Genomic DNA, 14,626 nt, shown 5'->3' with positions numbered 1-14,626 from the left:
AGAAAGTAACTTGAAAAGAGAATAACCAAGCCTTTACTTGCTGTTGGAGTCTTCAGCACCTTGACCTATTTGCTCAGGGAGAACAGCTGATTCGTACCATTCAGACAGGTTTGTTTTGTTCCAAAATAGTCACAAAGCCTGACGCGTGCTTTAACTTTTGCTTAATTATCAAGCATATTGAATCAGAAAATGATTTAGCATGGTTTCTATACCATATATCTTTATTTTGGAAAAACTGTCAAGCTGCCTACGTTTATATCCCAGCTCAGGCTCTCAATTCCAGTTTCCTGCTCCTGTGGAACTAAGGAGACTCAAATAGTTGCATCTGCAACATCCACCTGAGACCTAGATAGAGTTTGCTGCTTCCAGCTTGTCACTCAAGCCATTGGGGTCATTTTAGGCATATGGCAGTAGATGGTCGCCTATTTGTTTTTCCACCTTTGTGGTTCTCTTTTTCTCTCAAATTAAAATCAACAACAATAATAAAACCGGAAGAAGACAAACAGACAATACATGAGATTGTTGAGGTACCTGCGATGAGATGCATAGTTTCCTGTGACGTGGCCACTTCCATCACAACCTGGTGTCGGGCAGCTAGGTGGAGGAAAAATGTTATCAGTGGAGTCAAGTGCATTTAATCATGTCATGCATTCTGCTCAACAAATTACAAAGTGGCTTCTCCTTTCAAATTGGTAGTATACAAAAAATTCAGAAGTTATATATTTTCAAAAATATCAGGTGGAAAAACAATTTATAAAAAGTTGACCATACTCTCTCAATAGGTCCATGTGACATCAGTGTGTGGCTGAGCCACATGGCTCCTTGTGGAAAAAAAGAAAAAGACATGGTTCTGTGAGATTTAATTTCCACCGTTGGACACCATCGATCATGTTGTTCCACCCACGAGCCTCTAGGTTAATATGAATCTTGTAAAGGAGCATGATATCTAAGCCTGGAATGTTTGTATAGAAAATCCTTAGAGAGCACTGATTCTAAGATACTTGAGTTGGGTGACAAATAACTTTTATTGACCTTCTGCAGGGAGAAAGGCTCCCTGTATGGCACTGGCAATTGAGATGTGCTCCATTCTTCCGAGTCCCTGTCCATGTCATTAGGGAAATAAGCAGCACAGGAAACACTTTGTACAAAAATGACCTGGATATGGTAGAGAAACCACAGTGGAGAAACACCACACTCGTGCATTCTGGGGTCCTGTCTTTTGTTAGAGAGGCAAAGGTGAAGCCACAAATATTGACAGAGAAAATCTCTTGAAAGGGGGCTAGGTGTATCAGAGCTGAAGCGTGGAGACCTACAACTGCTGAAGTCCTCTCAGGTAACTGACTTTTGAGGGAAGACCTGAAGGCCAATGGAAAACATTTCTGACACAGGGAATGTCTCTAAGGCAAGTGCATTTTGGTGTGCCTGGGAGTGATAGGATGGAAGATTTGCAGCTGGAAGTCACAGCTGGGGGTGGCATCCCCTATGAGTGTGGATGGAAAAGAGCACATCTAGGACTGCATGCCGGAGCATTGTAATCTTTAGAAGGATGCCAAGAAGGCTAAGAAGAGATAAAAACGAAGTGCGAGACAAGTCTCCAGCTGAGATACCCCAGAAGCCAAGTATGGAGGGTAGATTAGAAAGACGGAGTGATCAACTCCGTGACATCCCTCTGTCCAGCAAGAGCACCAAGAACCAATATTTAGATCAAGTATGGGTGGTTTGGATCGCCTGATAAGAGTGGTTTTGGTGGAAGCATAACAGCCTGTATGGGAAAGTCTCAGGCGGGAAACTGAGCCACACAAAGTAGTGACAGCATTCTTGATGAGTTCAGCTTGAACACAATGGAAGGCAAAGAACTGGGGTGCAAGATGTGTTGAGAGAGATCTAAAATGAAGTTTTAATGCAAAAGTTAAAAAAAAAATATTTGCACCGAGGGTCCAGAAGAGACGTTGTAGGTGCAGGTGTGAATTGGAGGAAGTCTCTTAGCTGGGAATGTTCACTATCTGGCAGTAATAAATGTGTTTCTGCATGGAAAGACTTGATTAATAGTTAATTATTTACATCTAGAAACTACTTTCCCAAATTCGCTCACTTACTCACTGCTACCTAAGTAGCACTTAATACCTTCAGGTGTCTTACATATTTTGTTTATTTCTGTTTTTCACTGTTATATAATAATTGTTGTGTGTGTGTATGTTTGTGCGGTACAATAAGAAGGTTTGATATCTACATACATTGTATAATGATCAAATCAGAGTAAATAATGTCTAGATTCTGAATAGTAGAACCCTAAGAGATTGTGTGTAAACCTCTAACTCTCATCTGAATCATAGTTTGCATCCAGTTTTAGGAGGTTAATATGCTCCCTGAAACCAAGACTTAGGAATTCTACAGTAGTTGAGATCTAACTTAAAATCTGGGACCAAATCATAAACATTTTTGATTTGTTTTTTGTCTTACTTTGTTTTTAATCAACTAATTTTAGCTAAAATACCATGTCACATACACTTTTTAAAGAGCCCTTTTAGTTTGGTGCAATGATTAAGTACATTTTTTAACATTTAGCTACCAACTATTTGAAACTATCCAAAAGCAGCCATACAAAGCCAACTGTACAAGTAAGAACACTGCATCCAGAAACAGGAACGAGAATCTCTTAGCTCCAGATGCTAGAATGGCACTGTATCACTCACGTGATTAGTTCCTTTTTGAGATCTCTTGAGTGGAGTTTGGGTTTAGGGCTTGGTATCGAAGCCTCTCCAGGAAACTTTTTCTCCTCTACATTTTCTAGAGGGTTCACCGGGTCTTTCTGGAAAAGGAAAACAAAGATAAACACACAAAAATTCATTAGAGAAGCCTGAAAAGACCACTGTGGTTGAAATTATTGGGTAAGGTTTGAACTTTGGTTTAAAGAGTTAGTGAACTACTGCAGAGGAGTCTTACAAGGGAATTTCAAAAGGTTCATGGGCTATAGGATTAAGAGAAGCTTATCTTGGAGGGGTTGGGGGAATTCCAGAGCCTATGAAACTGTGCCACATAATGCAATGTGATTAATAATAAAATGAACCCCCCCAAAAAGAGAGGCTTATCTTATTGTAGAACGTTTTTGAAACTCCTGCACAATTTTTTCATAACACTCATTTCCCATGAACTTTTTGAAAGCTCCTCCTAAAAGAAATAAATAAGATCATGAATATGGTTATGTCCTAATTGTATGTACATTTATGCTAAGTGAGCAGTGAGGACTGACAAGTTATAAAGAAGACTTTTTAAAAGTTAACATTTTGGAAAATATAATTACAGGGGTATTTCTCGAGCTATGTATTCAACCAATATTTTACTACGTTTCAAGTTTTATTGTATAACAAAATGTGTCAAAGAGATCAGATTAGTTCTCTATAAATCTTATAATTGAGGTAAATCCAAATAAATTTTTAAAAAGGTTAAAAGTTTGAGACACAGAGAGACATATGGGGTGGGAAGACGGGGAGAGGAAAGCATACTTCCATCCACTGATTCACTTCCCCAGTACCCATATTGGTGAGGGCTGGGTTAAACAAAGCCAGAAACACTATCCATGTCTCCCACACTGCTGGTAGGAATCCAATGACTTGAGGCTTCACCTGTTGCCTTCAAGGTATATATTAGCAGGGAACTGGAGTCAGGTGTCTGTGTTAACAATTATATCCAGACTTGCCAATGTGGGACTTAGTTACCTTAACAGGCTTTTTAACTCCAAAGCCAAATGCCTGCCCTGAATCACATATTTTTTTTCTTTGAAGATTTATTTTATTTGTTTGAGAGACAGAATGAAGGGGAGATGGATAGGATAGGTGGTAGATAATAGACAGAGTGAGGTCTTCTATCTGCTGGTTCACTCCTTAAATATCATGACACATATATTTGTAAGCAGAAAAGGAAGAAGTAAGTTAAGGTCAATAGAGTATTAATTCTGATATTCAAATAATTAAGACCTAGATTACTTACTTCAAATATGGGCTAAGTGAGACAACCATTTCAGGCATTTAATTTTTCTAGAAATTAAACTTCATTTTCAATGGATTATTATTTCTGATATTCAAATAATTAAGAGTTAGATTATTTACTTAAAATGTGGAGTGAGGCAACCATTTTAGGCATTTAATTTTTCTAGAAAATTGCCTTGATGTTCATATCCCTTCCCAGTGTTTGTCAGTAACCTCCTTTGCTAAATCAGTATCTCAAAGTATTTTTGCACATTGGATGGAATTGTTAGCTGGATGTTAGCTTTGTTTACGGCCTCTGTTTTTTGCTGGTGATCTTGATCTCTAAAGACACTCACTAATCCTTTCAAATAGTTTATTTAATAAGTGATAGATTATCTTACAAAAAATCATGGGTGGTTTTTCTTTAAATCAGATAATTAACTACTTTCATCATTATCTTATGTTCAGTAAATATAATGCTTTCTAGATTTAATGTTAAAATCAGATTAATATAGATGGAAAACTATATTTAAATTTCAAAGGTACTGATCTATCAAAGATGAATAAATTATTTTAATTATTCAAGGTAAATCTCATTTAAATTAAATAGATATAAAATACCACAGTATAATGTTATTTTAATACTTCTGAGTTTATGTCCTAAAGTAATGGAAAAACAAAAACCCCTGGATTTTTCCCAGCCAAATAAAAATTGTAAATGATGATATCAATCATCAAGGTGATTTGATCTCTTTTGTTGTATGAGTAGTAATTCAATCATTTCACACAAGAGCTTACTGGAGTAAATATGGTTAACTATTTTTAGAGACTGTATCTTCCATTCATATTAATAAAAAATTAGTTGATATAAATTATCTTAGATTATTTATAATGCTTAGCAACCCATTTTATTTACTGATACATATTTGACAAAGATAATCTATAATACATTGTTGAAAAATAAAGAAAAAAAAAGAAAAATAAAGAGAAAAATATGATTGGCTCTGTGCCAGGATACAAAGAGAAATGTCATTTTAACGCTGTCACTGTAAGTTCCTATTGCAAAATGGATGGTTGAATCAACGTCTTTGCAGTAGTCTAGCTGGCTAACGTGGAACAGTTCTTAGTTTGTAGAACTTATTCCAGATAATTCCATCATTCATTCAGTTGTGACTTTTAGGATTGGACTTGGTTGTATCTTCTACCATAATTTAGAATTTTAGATGATTAAATCCAATGTTTTTTCAATGTACCTTTGATTTTCTACTTAGATTTTGAATTTTCCATAAAATAGTGTGAAATAACAAAAACGTTTATTATTCATCAATGATAATCATTAAGTCTCTAAAAATGTATCTTTCTAGATCAGTATATAGAAATTTCCAGTCTTGGTTTTTGGAATGAAGTTTTACATAGGGAAAGCAGGAGAATGATAAATTTTTGTGAGAACTGGCCAATTATGAAAGCTTATTATGACAAAATGCATGAAAATTAATGCTTATAGAGTACATCGTATTTCGTTTGGTATAGTAACTCAGGGTAATGTTTTATCAGGGTGATTTTCCTGGCTCTCAACTTTAACATATTGAAAAAGTTTTATAAAAGCTACAGACTTACAGACTCGATATATGCCATTGTATGATGAAATACTTGCTATTTTGCTGTTTCTTTGTTCCACAAACTTACAGAGAGTGTATATGTTGAAACACATAAAAAGAATTCTTGGATTACTTTGTTAAACAAGTATTTTTGCATTGGACAAATTCCTGAACAGTATCCATTTGCAAACTGAATCAGTCCTATTTATTATTTATTTTTAAAATTTACAGTATTACTTGGAAAATAATAGCTATATCCTGTCAATGTATAAGACAATGTAGTCTATATGTATATGTTTGCAATACATGCATGGAATGAAACTTCTTTAATGTACAGATGGATGTTAATATTGATTTCAGTAAAGACTAGAACATAATGGTAACATGAATGACATCTAATAGCATCTGGCACTTTGAACATTTTAAGCCCTGAAATCTTTGGAGAACTGACAGTTGAATGAAACTGACAGCACTGGCCATTGCTGGTTATTTCTCAGCTCTTTTGAGATATTTTGACTTTCTTCCAGATTCAGGTTTTTATATTTTGTTTTTTTTCCTTTTTTCTTTTTTTAAAGGGGCATCTGGACAGGCTATTTCGTTAAGAGACAAACAATATTTTCTGAAAATTACCACCCAAATGAAGCAACTGTTGTGCATATGAGCTAGATAATAATAGATTAGAAATTATCACTCAGTTTGTGATTGTGTGCTGAGGGAGTGACAAAGGAAGGATTGGGTGGGATCAGGAATAAGTTGCATTATGGCCTCTGGGCCACATGGAGCTATTCTAGGACAACTATGGGAAGGTGACCAGAATGCCCCAGTCCTATCATTGGTTTCCATGGTCAGGTCATGACTTCCTGAGAACTTTGGCCTTGCATCTTTGTAGCATCAGAGACAATGATGGCTTCTACCCCATCTTGCCATATGCACGTGATCTTCATTAGTATATTCTGATTTTTCTTGTTTGTGTTTTTTTTTCAGTGTATCTTAAGCTTTCTTTTATTTCTATTTCTTCTTCTTTTAAATATTAGGAAGCCCCTAAACTTATCCCTTAGTTTCTATAGAGCCAGGGCCAACAACCCACCTTCTGAAGCTTTTTTTTTTTCTTTAAAACAAAACAAAAACCTGATGATCACCCAGTCTTGTAAGACTGCTAGGATTGTGAGACACTGTATAACGATTCCTCATCTTAGACTGTGTTGCATATCTTGAACATTGTGTTGCTTCTCAGAGAGGACACTTGATTGAAAGACCTATCAAGTCTCACATTTATCTTTTTTTTTTCTTTTAAGATTCAGAAAAGAATGTGAAAACTATTTGGCATGGATACAAACAACAAAGGTGAGAAATTGCACCTGGTAGTTACAATGACTCAGATGCACTTCTGTGTGTGTTCCCATCAGCTACAGCTTCCCCAAGTAAGGAAACACCCTGTGCAGACAGCTGTGATGGCCAACTTAAAAACACATTCTGTCAACTCAAACCCAGGACAAGCACAAGTTCTCTCACGCTAGCTGCAAAGTCTCTGTCACTTCTGATGTCATGGAATACACAGTGCTTCTAAAGTTCATATTTTCAGATTACTTAGGTTAAAAACTGTAGCGCTAAAAGGCTGTGCTGTGAGACCTGAAGTAAGCCATACAGAAAAACAGCCAGTCTAAAGAAACCATATTTTTTTCCCTGCAAATATTCTGGGAAATGAAGTACTGCCAGATCTCTACACATTAGATAAAAACATACTCTCGCTGAATCTCTGAAATTGCCAAAATGAATCAAGATGTTTTTGGATTTAGGCAAAAAACAAGAACGAAAAGTAAGGATAAAATGCATGTTATGAATCTTCATGTTCTCATTCTCTGAGTGAAGTGACGCACAACCAGGAAGGCAGTTGGAGGAAATTTCTCGGAATGTAAAGGGTGTGTATTGACAGTATCGCTGAGAGCACAAAAGCATGATCAATGTCAAACAACACAAGACACACTAAAGGAAAATGAGAACCCGCCTGGGGCAAATTTGCTTTGTAAGTAATCAGGTTTGGACCCATATGCCAGACACTGAGTATGAAGAGAAAGATTTCTGATGAACACATTGAGCATGGTTCGTTTATAGCATAGTCACATGCATGAGGACAGAAAGCCCAAGTGTCACTCTGCGTTTGGCACTGAGATATTCCTGGAAATTAGAACACAGTGGGATTTGTCTTGGCACAGCTCTTGTGAGAATAGGGATGCAGATTTAGTTATTTTGCAAAGTAATGTCCCTTGGAAAACATGACTTCTAGTCACCTATATCCACAGATAAAGGCGTGGTGTACAATTTGGAGTTGTGGTATAGTGGAGTTAAGCAGCTGCCTGCAGTGCCAATATCCCATATGTGTGCCACTTTGAGTCCTGGCTTCTCCATTTCAGATCCAGCTTTTTAAAAATGTGCATAGGAAAGCAATTAAAGATGGGCCAGGTGCCTGGGACTCTACATTCATGTAAAGGACCCAGAAGAAACTCTGGCTCCTGGAATTGCAGTCATTTGGGGAGTGATCTCCACCTCCATCCCCTCTCTGTAACTGAGCCATTCAAACAAGTCAATTGTCTTATGAGGAAAAAGGTCTAGAGTTAGGTTTCCCTTTGGGTACAGGTACAGGTGCAAGATGCAGTGTTCCAACTGGAAATCGAGCATGCCAGTCGTGTGTGTTGCAGGGTCTCCCGTATTTCTACATTTAGCTTGCATATTACAGTTGAATCATTAGTGTTGATCTTATTAAGATTGTGCCTTCGACCAACCCACCAACCTACCCATTCCCCAGCTTACTCCTTACTTCTATTTCAGGCAAATTGTGTAGAATGATCAATTAATATGGACATTCACAGATTTCTATCCGAACAGAAGGGAGTTAGGTGTAACTAGTGTTCTTTCCCAGAAGTCAGAGGTGGGAGCTGACACAGTGGAGAAGAGAAGCACAGGTTGGTCAGCTCATGCTCATCACTGAAGGTTAATAAGCTTCTTGTGTTTTGAAGGTGTCAATTTCATGTTGTAGTCACACATGCATTATTTTAGTAAAATATTCCTATAAATTAGCAGTTTGATAGATTTGTTAGGTTCATCTCCAGAATTTTTAAAAGTAGAATTTGCTAATTGTATAAAAAATTGTAACAAATGCTGACAAGGAAGTGGAGAAAGAGCTTTTTTGCTCTCTAATTTACAGTGGCTAAAAACTAGTACAGCTACTGTGGAAAAGAGTGTGAAGCATTCCTTGACAAAACAAACAAACCAGAAATGTTTATGCCATGTGACCCCAAAGTCTCACTATTGAGTATATACCCAAAAAGCATAAACTCATTGTATCAAAAACATATCTGCTCTTCCATGTGCATTGTAGCATTGTTCACAACAACCAAATATATGTATTTATTCACAATAAACCAAGATGTTTATCATCAGATGAACAGATAGGGACTCTTGCATATATGCACAAGGAAAAACTCTTCAGCCGCAGGAAAGAATAAAATCTGCTATACATACTCAACAAAATGAAAGGAACTGGAGGAGATAATGTTGAATAAAATAAATAAGAAATGGAAAGATAAGTACCTTAGATGTGGGAGCTAATCTGACCACAGAAGCTTGATTACTACAGGCTAAGAGGAATAGAAGGAATGAGATGTTTTCGGATTAAAGAAAACAGGACAATCAGAGCGTCTTTCATTAACTGCGACAAAGATACTAATAAGAGATGCTAGTAGGCGAAACAGGGTGAGGAGTATAATGGGGGATATATGTGAAAAAATCTAAAACATGCAAAACAAGACGAACAAGGGCAGTGAGGCAGCATCTAGTCCCAAACTGCCTTCAGTGAGTCCCATCACCCTTTCATAGGATAGTGGGGAGTGCTGATCATACAAAGGCTGTCTTAGATCCTACCAGGGCGAGCACACACATGACCAGGTTGAAGATGCATGGTGGGAGTGTGCCTGCGTTTTTGTGGCATCTCCAGAATCCATCTCACTCCCTGATCTTGGAGATGTCAGCAACAGTGTCATAAAGGAAATGACAGGAGGCAGTCAGAAGATGATGGGACAATCCTTTACTGTGGCTAAACTGTATTTACATTACTTCACTTATTAAAATCAAACTAGATCCCTCAACTCAAGTCCTCTAAATTTACAAAGCTAAAAACAAAAAGTTGTGCCTCCATAGCAAATGGCTACTTTAGTTTTTCAGTACATCAGTGGACAAACCCATCAATATCTTCCCTGCAAACCATCAAACTAGGATCACCTACTGTAATAAATGAAGCTACATAGACAGTAGAAAATGAGACTTTGGTTATGAGATCTCCTGAATGATAGTAATTTATTCATGGCTGATCTGGACAAAGGGTGGGGTTACAATTGCAGTGATGAGGCAAAATGTGTTCTGCACACTTACACCATTTGGATTTGGGGAGTGAGTCCACCTCTGTGATAACCAAACACACAAATATGCCTTTGTGACTTTGGGACTGATAAACTTCATCTCCCAGTGTTCAGGATTCTGGAACCCAAACAAAGGCCCCATAAGTAGGCATGTTGAAGTAGTTCCTTTACAAAACCAAAGGAAGAAAGGAGATTTGACTTGAAGATTCTTACTTATCTTCAAATCTCGTCAAATTTCATTTTGAACTCCTGGTTTAGAAGGAATCAGTGGCACGGCATTTCAGTGTCAGGCGATGGGTTGCCTTTTACAGAAGGTTCTTGCTGAGGATACAGAATAGAATCTCTGGTGCCACCCTGTGTCATGGCAGCTGTCATTGGGAGCAAATTCACTCTGACACATTGTTTTAGGTAACTGACAGAGAAAGTTGGATTTGCTTACAAATCTTGTCTGAAATTTAAAATCATCACTTTACCAAAGTCTAAAATAAAATGACATGCTATCTAAACAGGAATATGGAGTATAATTAAGGAGGAAAAGCTAGTAAAATTCTGCAATCATGCTGTCTTCAACTTAGTGATGGACATACAGAAACAATACCTCTTTCTCCTCCTCTGGCTTCCCATGAGGTTTGCTATAGTTGATAGGAGTGTCCCAGCCCTCTTGGTCACACAGGGCCTGATAGAATGCTGCATTGACCAGAATGCTGCTGGCTTTGAATGGGGAAGTGGAAGGAGTTGGGATGGAAGTGTTAGAGGAAGTTAGGGGTGCAGCCTTGTCCAGGATTCGATTTTTTTTCATGCTTAAGTCCAATGTGCCATTTTCATCCACTTCTATCTCGGCTCCCTGGTGTACAACAGGAAACAGAAAAACATTTAAGCAGTTTGCAGTTATAGCCTTGCCATGTGGGGCTTTTAAAGGATCATTTTAAATGTAAGCTGTTGTGGAAGTATATCTGCTTTTAAATCTAGCTTCCTGATTTGCAATGTCCAAATGCCCAATTCTTAGAAGGCGGACTTTTAAAAACAGCCCCATTAGTGAGCTTCATGTTTTTGGGTTTAAACAAAGTACGCTTAATGCAAGTAAGTTGTTCCAAATACTAGATGTACTGGCTGAGACTGTTTTCTATACATAAATATTCTTGAAATTTAACTGTAAATCTCCTTTGCTGGTTTACAGAATTATTGCTCCCAATTCATCACTGAAAGCATTAACATTTGTGTCTATAAAAGGTCTATATAATTTTCCCCATTGCAATATTAATCTAACATGAGAAATATGCAGACATGACCAACTGAAAGAGAATCTTCATTGAAATATTAGATGAAGATGAAAGCAAAAGTTTACTCCAGGTTTTCTGAACCAGAAAGGCTTTCCTAAGTGGACCAGGGGCAAGAAGGTGGATGTTGTACACCATACTTTACTGGTAACAGCTGATGGCCTGACTACTTGGGGGTTAAGTTATAAAGCGAGAATAAAAAACACACTTTTTCTTATCAGATAATATAAGACTTAGAGCTAATTCTACTTCATATTATTCTTCTTTGGAATGTTTTTGCCTAAGTTTTTGAGGCACACACACATAAAATATATAATCCATATTAATTTTAGGAAATGTGACTTCATTCTATATTTGGTCCCCAACCTACTGCCTTGCCTATGGGGTCAGGATCTTCTGTTACCATGACCATGCAGCCTCCAGTGGAAGAATATGCCTGCAGTTTTCCCAGATGGATTGAATAACACCATTCTGGTCTGGTCACCATCATCCAGCATCTCACAAGTCAGCTCTTGACCATTTCTGTACCCTCTGGTTAACAGAGCAGGAGTTTCTTTTGACTGTGTAAGCAAGACCCCCAATTCTGATGGAAGCTCCCAGGGGATTTGTTCAACCTCTCTTTATAATCACTTCATCATCTCTCATGAATACCAGTGTGCCATGGGCTGCAGTGGCTGTGCTTGCCGCCTGTGCCTGATTTGGAAAATAAATACACCTCTTGTATTTGCTTGTTTCACATGCAAAGTTTAGATTTTCAATCACCCAGCCTACCAGAAAGATAGGCTGCATTGTATTTGTGGGAGGTAAATACACTTCTAATATGTTGTACTAAGATGCTTTGGCCATATCTTTCTGTCCCTTTTTTTAGTAAATAGTTTAATCTCCTGTGATAGTTTTAAGCCCTGAATTTGTCAGTACAGCTTATCCAGGATAATAACTTAGTAACCACAACATCTTATGCCATCTGTATAATATCAGATACGTTTTTATACCAGCATTAGTGAACCTTAGTTACAAAAATCCAAGATATTAACTATATCAGTGCCACATACTCTCTCTCCTCAGGATCTCACAATGTGTTCTGCCAGTAGCACATCAAAACAAGTTTTGGCTTCAGAGATGATATGTAACTATAGCCATGAAACAGAGCAATAGTAATCAAGCTTAATGGCCAACGTAAAGCAAAATGCTAAATATTGTAGTTGCTGACATTTTTTATTAAAAAAAAAAAAACGGGTTAAGACTGCACAACCAACATTCACATACAATTCCAGACCTCTGTGACAGATGGCTCAGGAAAAAGCAGGCACGTGACTGGGCTGCGGAGTTTTATAGTGTAAACCCCATAAATAGTGCAGAATCCATCTCTCTGAAAAAAATCAACTATTCCAAAACAACACTCAGAAATATTTGAGTTTTTACAGGAAAAAAATTCTAAAAGGTCGATTAAAAAAATACAAGAGAATCTGAGAGTTGTAATAATTACGCATTTCAAGTCAGGAGGGCTGGAGCGAAAAAAAAAAAATCATTCTTAATCTTCAAAGGGGGCGCCTTTCTGCGCCCTGCACATCCCAGCTGGTTGGCTGCCGCATGCACCTGACTTCCCCGGGAGAGGGCGAGTGGCCGGACTCGGAGCGCTGCGCAGATGGCCTTTAAGTGAGCGCGCAGATGCATTCAACAATTACCCACAGTAACCGAGAAGGGTCCCGCTCTGCCCATAGTCGGGCTCACACGTTTATAGTATGGTTTTATTCAGAGCAGTATCAGCGGCTTCTCTGTGTTTGAAACTCTAAACGGCAGCCAGAGGAGGAGGGAGGGGCGGGAGAGGCCCAGGAGCAGGAGGAGTAAAAGCTGCAGCTGACAGGGATTTTCTCTCTTGCTCGCCTGCCTCATCACCTCCACAACTTCCAATATTCTGAATTCTCCAAGTGCTATTTTGTATTCTTAAATACTTACATGTAAATACCGAGGTTTCTTTAGAGTCTAGGTATTAGTCTGATTGTCAAGAGTACTTCAAATGGTTAATGGAAAATGGAACTGAAAGATGTTTATTTTGTTTAAAAAAAAACATTGTGAAATCCATGCTTTTTTTTTTCATTTTTCATGAGTTTTTTTGTGGATCTCTCATAGGCATGGATTTCAACTTTGGGGGGGCACCAAAACACTTATTTCTTAGTTTCATTATCCATTAACTTAGCTTCCAACTTTGGAGTGTCAACAACCATGTATGTCATTCCTTTTAAGGTACAGGAGCTACTTCTTATTTGTACAATCATTAAGTTACTGAGAAAGCACCAGGTACTTTAAAGACACTCTATTCTGGAGAAACAAAAATTGAAACAGTCTGTTCTTAGTTCAAAAAGCTTATTTGATGCGTATTTTTCAGTGAAAGATAATTTAACAAATACACCGTAAATTATTTTTAAACTGAAAATGTAATGGATAATTCCATGTCATCTTGTTTGTTTAGGAAATAAGAAGTAACTTGTTTGTTCACTAATACAGAAATGATTAATGAATTATGCTACTTTTATTAAATGGCACATTGTGTAGTGAGTAAAGTAATTATGAAGCTAGTGTAGTGACACGGGAAATTGAGAACAGGAAACAGTCGTATTCCTGCTGTACTTACTAGAGAAAAGTTTATTTTCTGAAAAGCAAACAGGTCAATACAAAATTTGTTTTACTTGTATTTTGAGAACAGGCTGTTTGTCTCCATATTTCCTGGAAAATGCTAACATTACATTGTTCTAACCATCACAGGTAATGATACATTCAAAGATGGTGATGAACTAGGAGAAAAATTATGAATTTTGCCTTAAATGTCCTCATTGTAAGACTTATTTGTTTTGAAGACCTTGATTTTAAAAGGCAGCATTAGGCTTCATATGTGGCCAGTTTGTGCGAGGTTTGTGGGATCACGTGTTGTCTTCTGTTGACCTGACTGAGGGTGTAGAATGCTCCGTGCTCACTGTTCAGGTTTCTACTGCAAACAGCTTTTGTTCCTTTATTTTTGTCTCTTGGGGATTTGTTTGTGGGAGGGGGAGAGGATAGCTTTAAAATGAAAATGAGCTTAAATACACTTTCAAAGAATACAGGAAATAAATAAACAAATAAAAAGGACATTTCTCACTCAATGGTAACTGAGTTTGAAGATGACAGATTTGTGAAATAGGAGTAAAAATGACAGAATTCAAAGGAGAAATGGCTACCATGACATTTATAGTCACTCTCCCTATTTGTGACTTGGAGTCATGACAACTCATAAGATCTTCAAGAAAAGAGTAAGTCAGACATGAAATCACATTTCAGTTGCAACAGATAAAGCTTTCATGCTCAGAGAAAAGTTCTTAATGTCTCTGTCCTTTTCTTCA

The 14,626-nt window shown here is 37.4% G+C and overlaps 1 protein-coding gene across 4 annotated transcripts in view; it reads right to left on the bottom strand.

Moving 5' to 3' along the window:
• ST18 (ST18 C2H2C-type zinc finger transcription factor) overlaps positions 1 to 14,626 on the bottom strand; it is a 98,074-nt gene that overhangs the window by 26,408 nt on the left and 57,040 nt on the right. For 2 of the 4 annotated variants that reach the window (XM_040972712.1, XM_040972715.1), the window contains 3 exons: positions 10,574 to 10,819; positions 2,694 to 2,809; positions 532 to 594 (listed from right to left, as the gene is read on the bottom strand). In XM_040972712.1, coding sequence (XP_040828646.1) covers positions 532 to 594; positions 2,694 to 2,809; positions 10,574 to 10,819 — 425 coding nt within the window. The remainder of the gene's footprint in view (positions 1 to 531; positions 595 to 2,693; positions 2,810 to 10,573; positions 10,820 to 14,626) is intronic. The other 2 variants (XM_040972713.1, XM_040972716.1) reach the window with 1 other exon arrangement.

The sequence above is a fragment of the Ochotona curzoniae genome, unplaced genomic scaffold (genome assembly GCF_017591425.1).
Source record: "Ochotona curzoniae isolate NIBS_2020 unplaced genomic scaffold, NIBS_Ocur_1.0 contig_2318, whole genome shotgun sequence".
Taxonomy (NCBI): domain Eukaryota; kingdom Metazoa; phylum Chordata; class Mammalia; order Lagomorpha; family Ochotonidae; genus Ochotona; species Ochotona curzoniae.
Note: the sequence above shows the minus strand (reverse complement) of the source record. Positions and strands in the feature narration are given on the sequence as shown.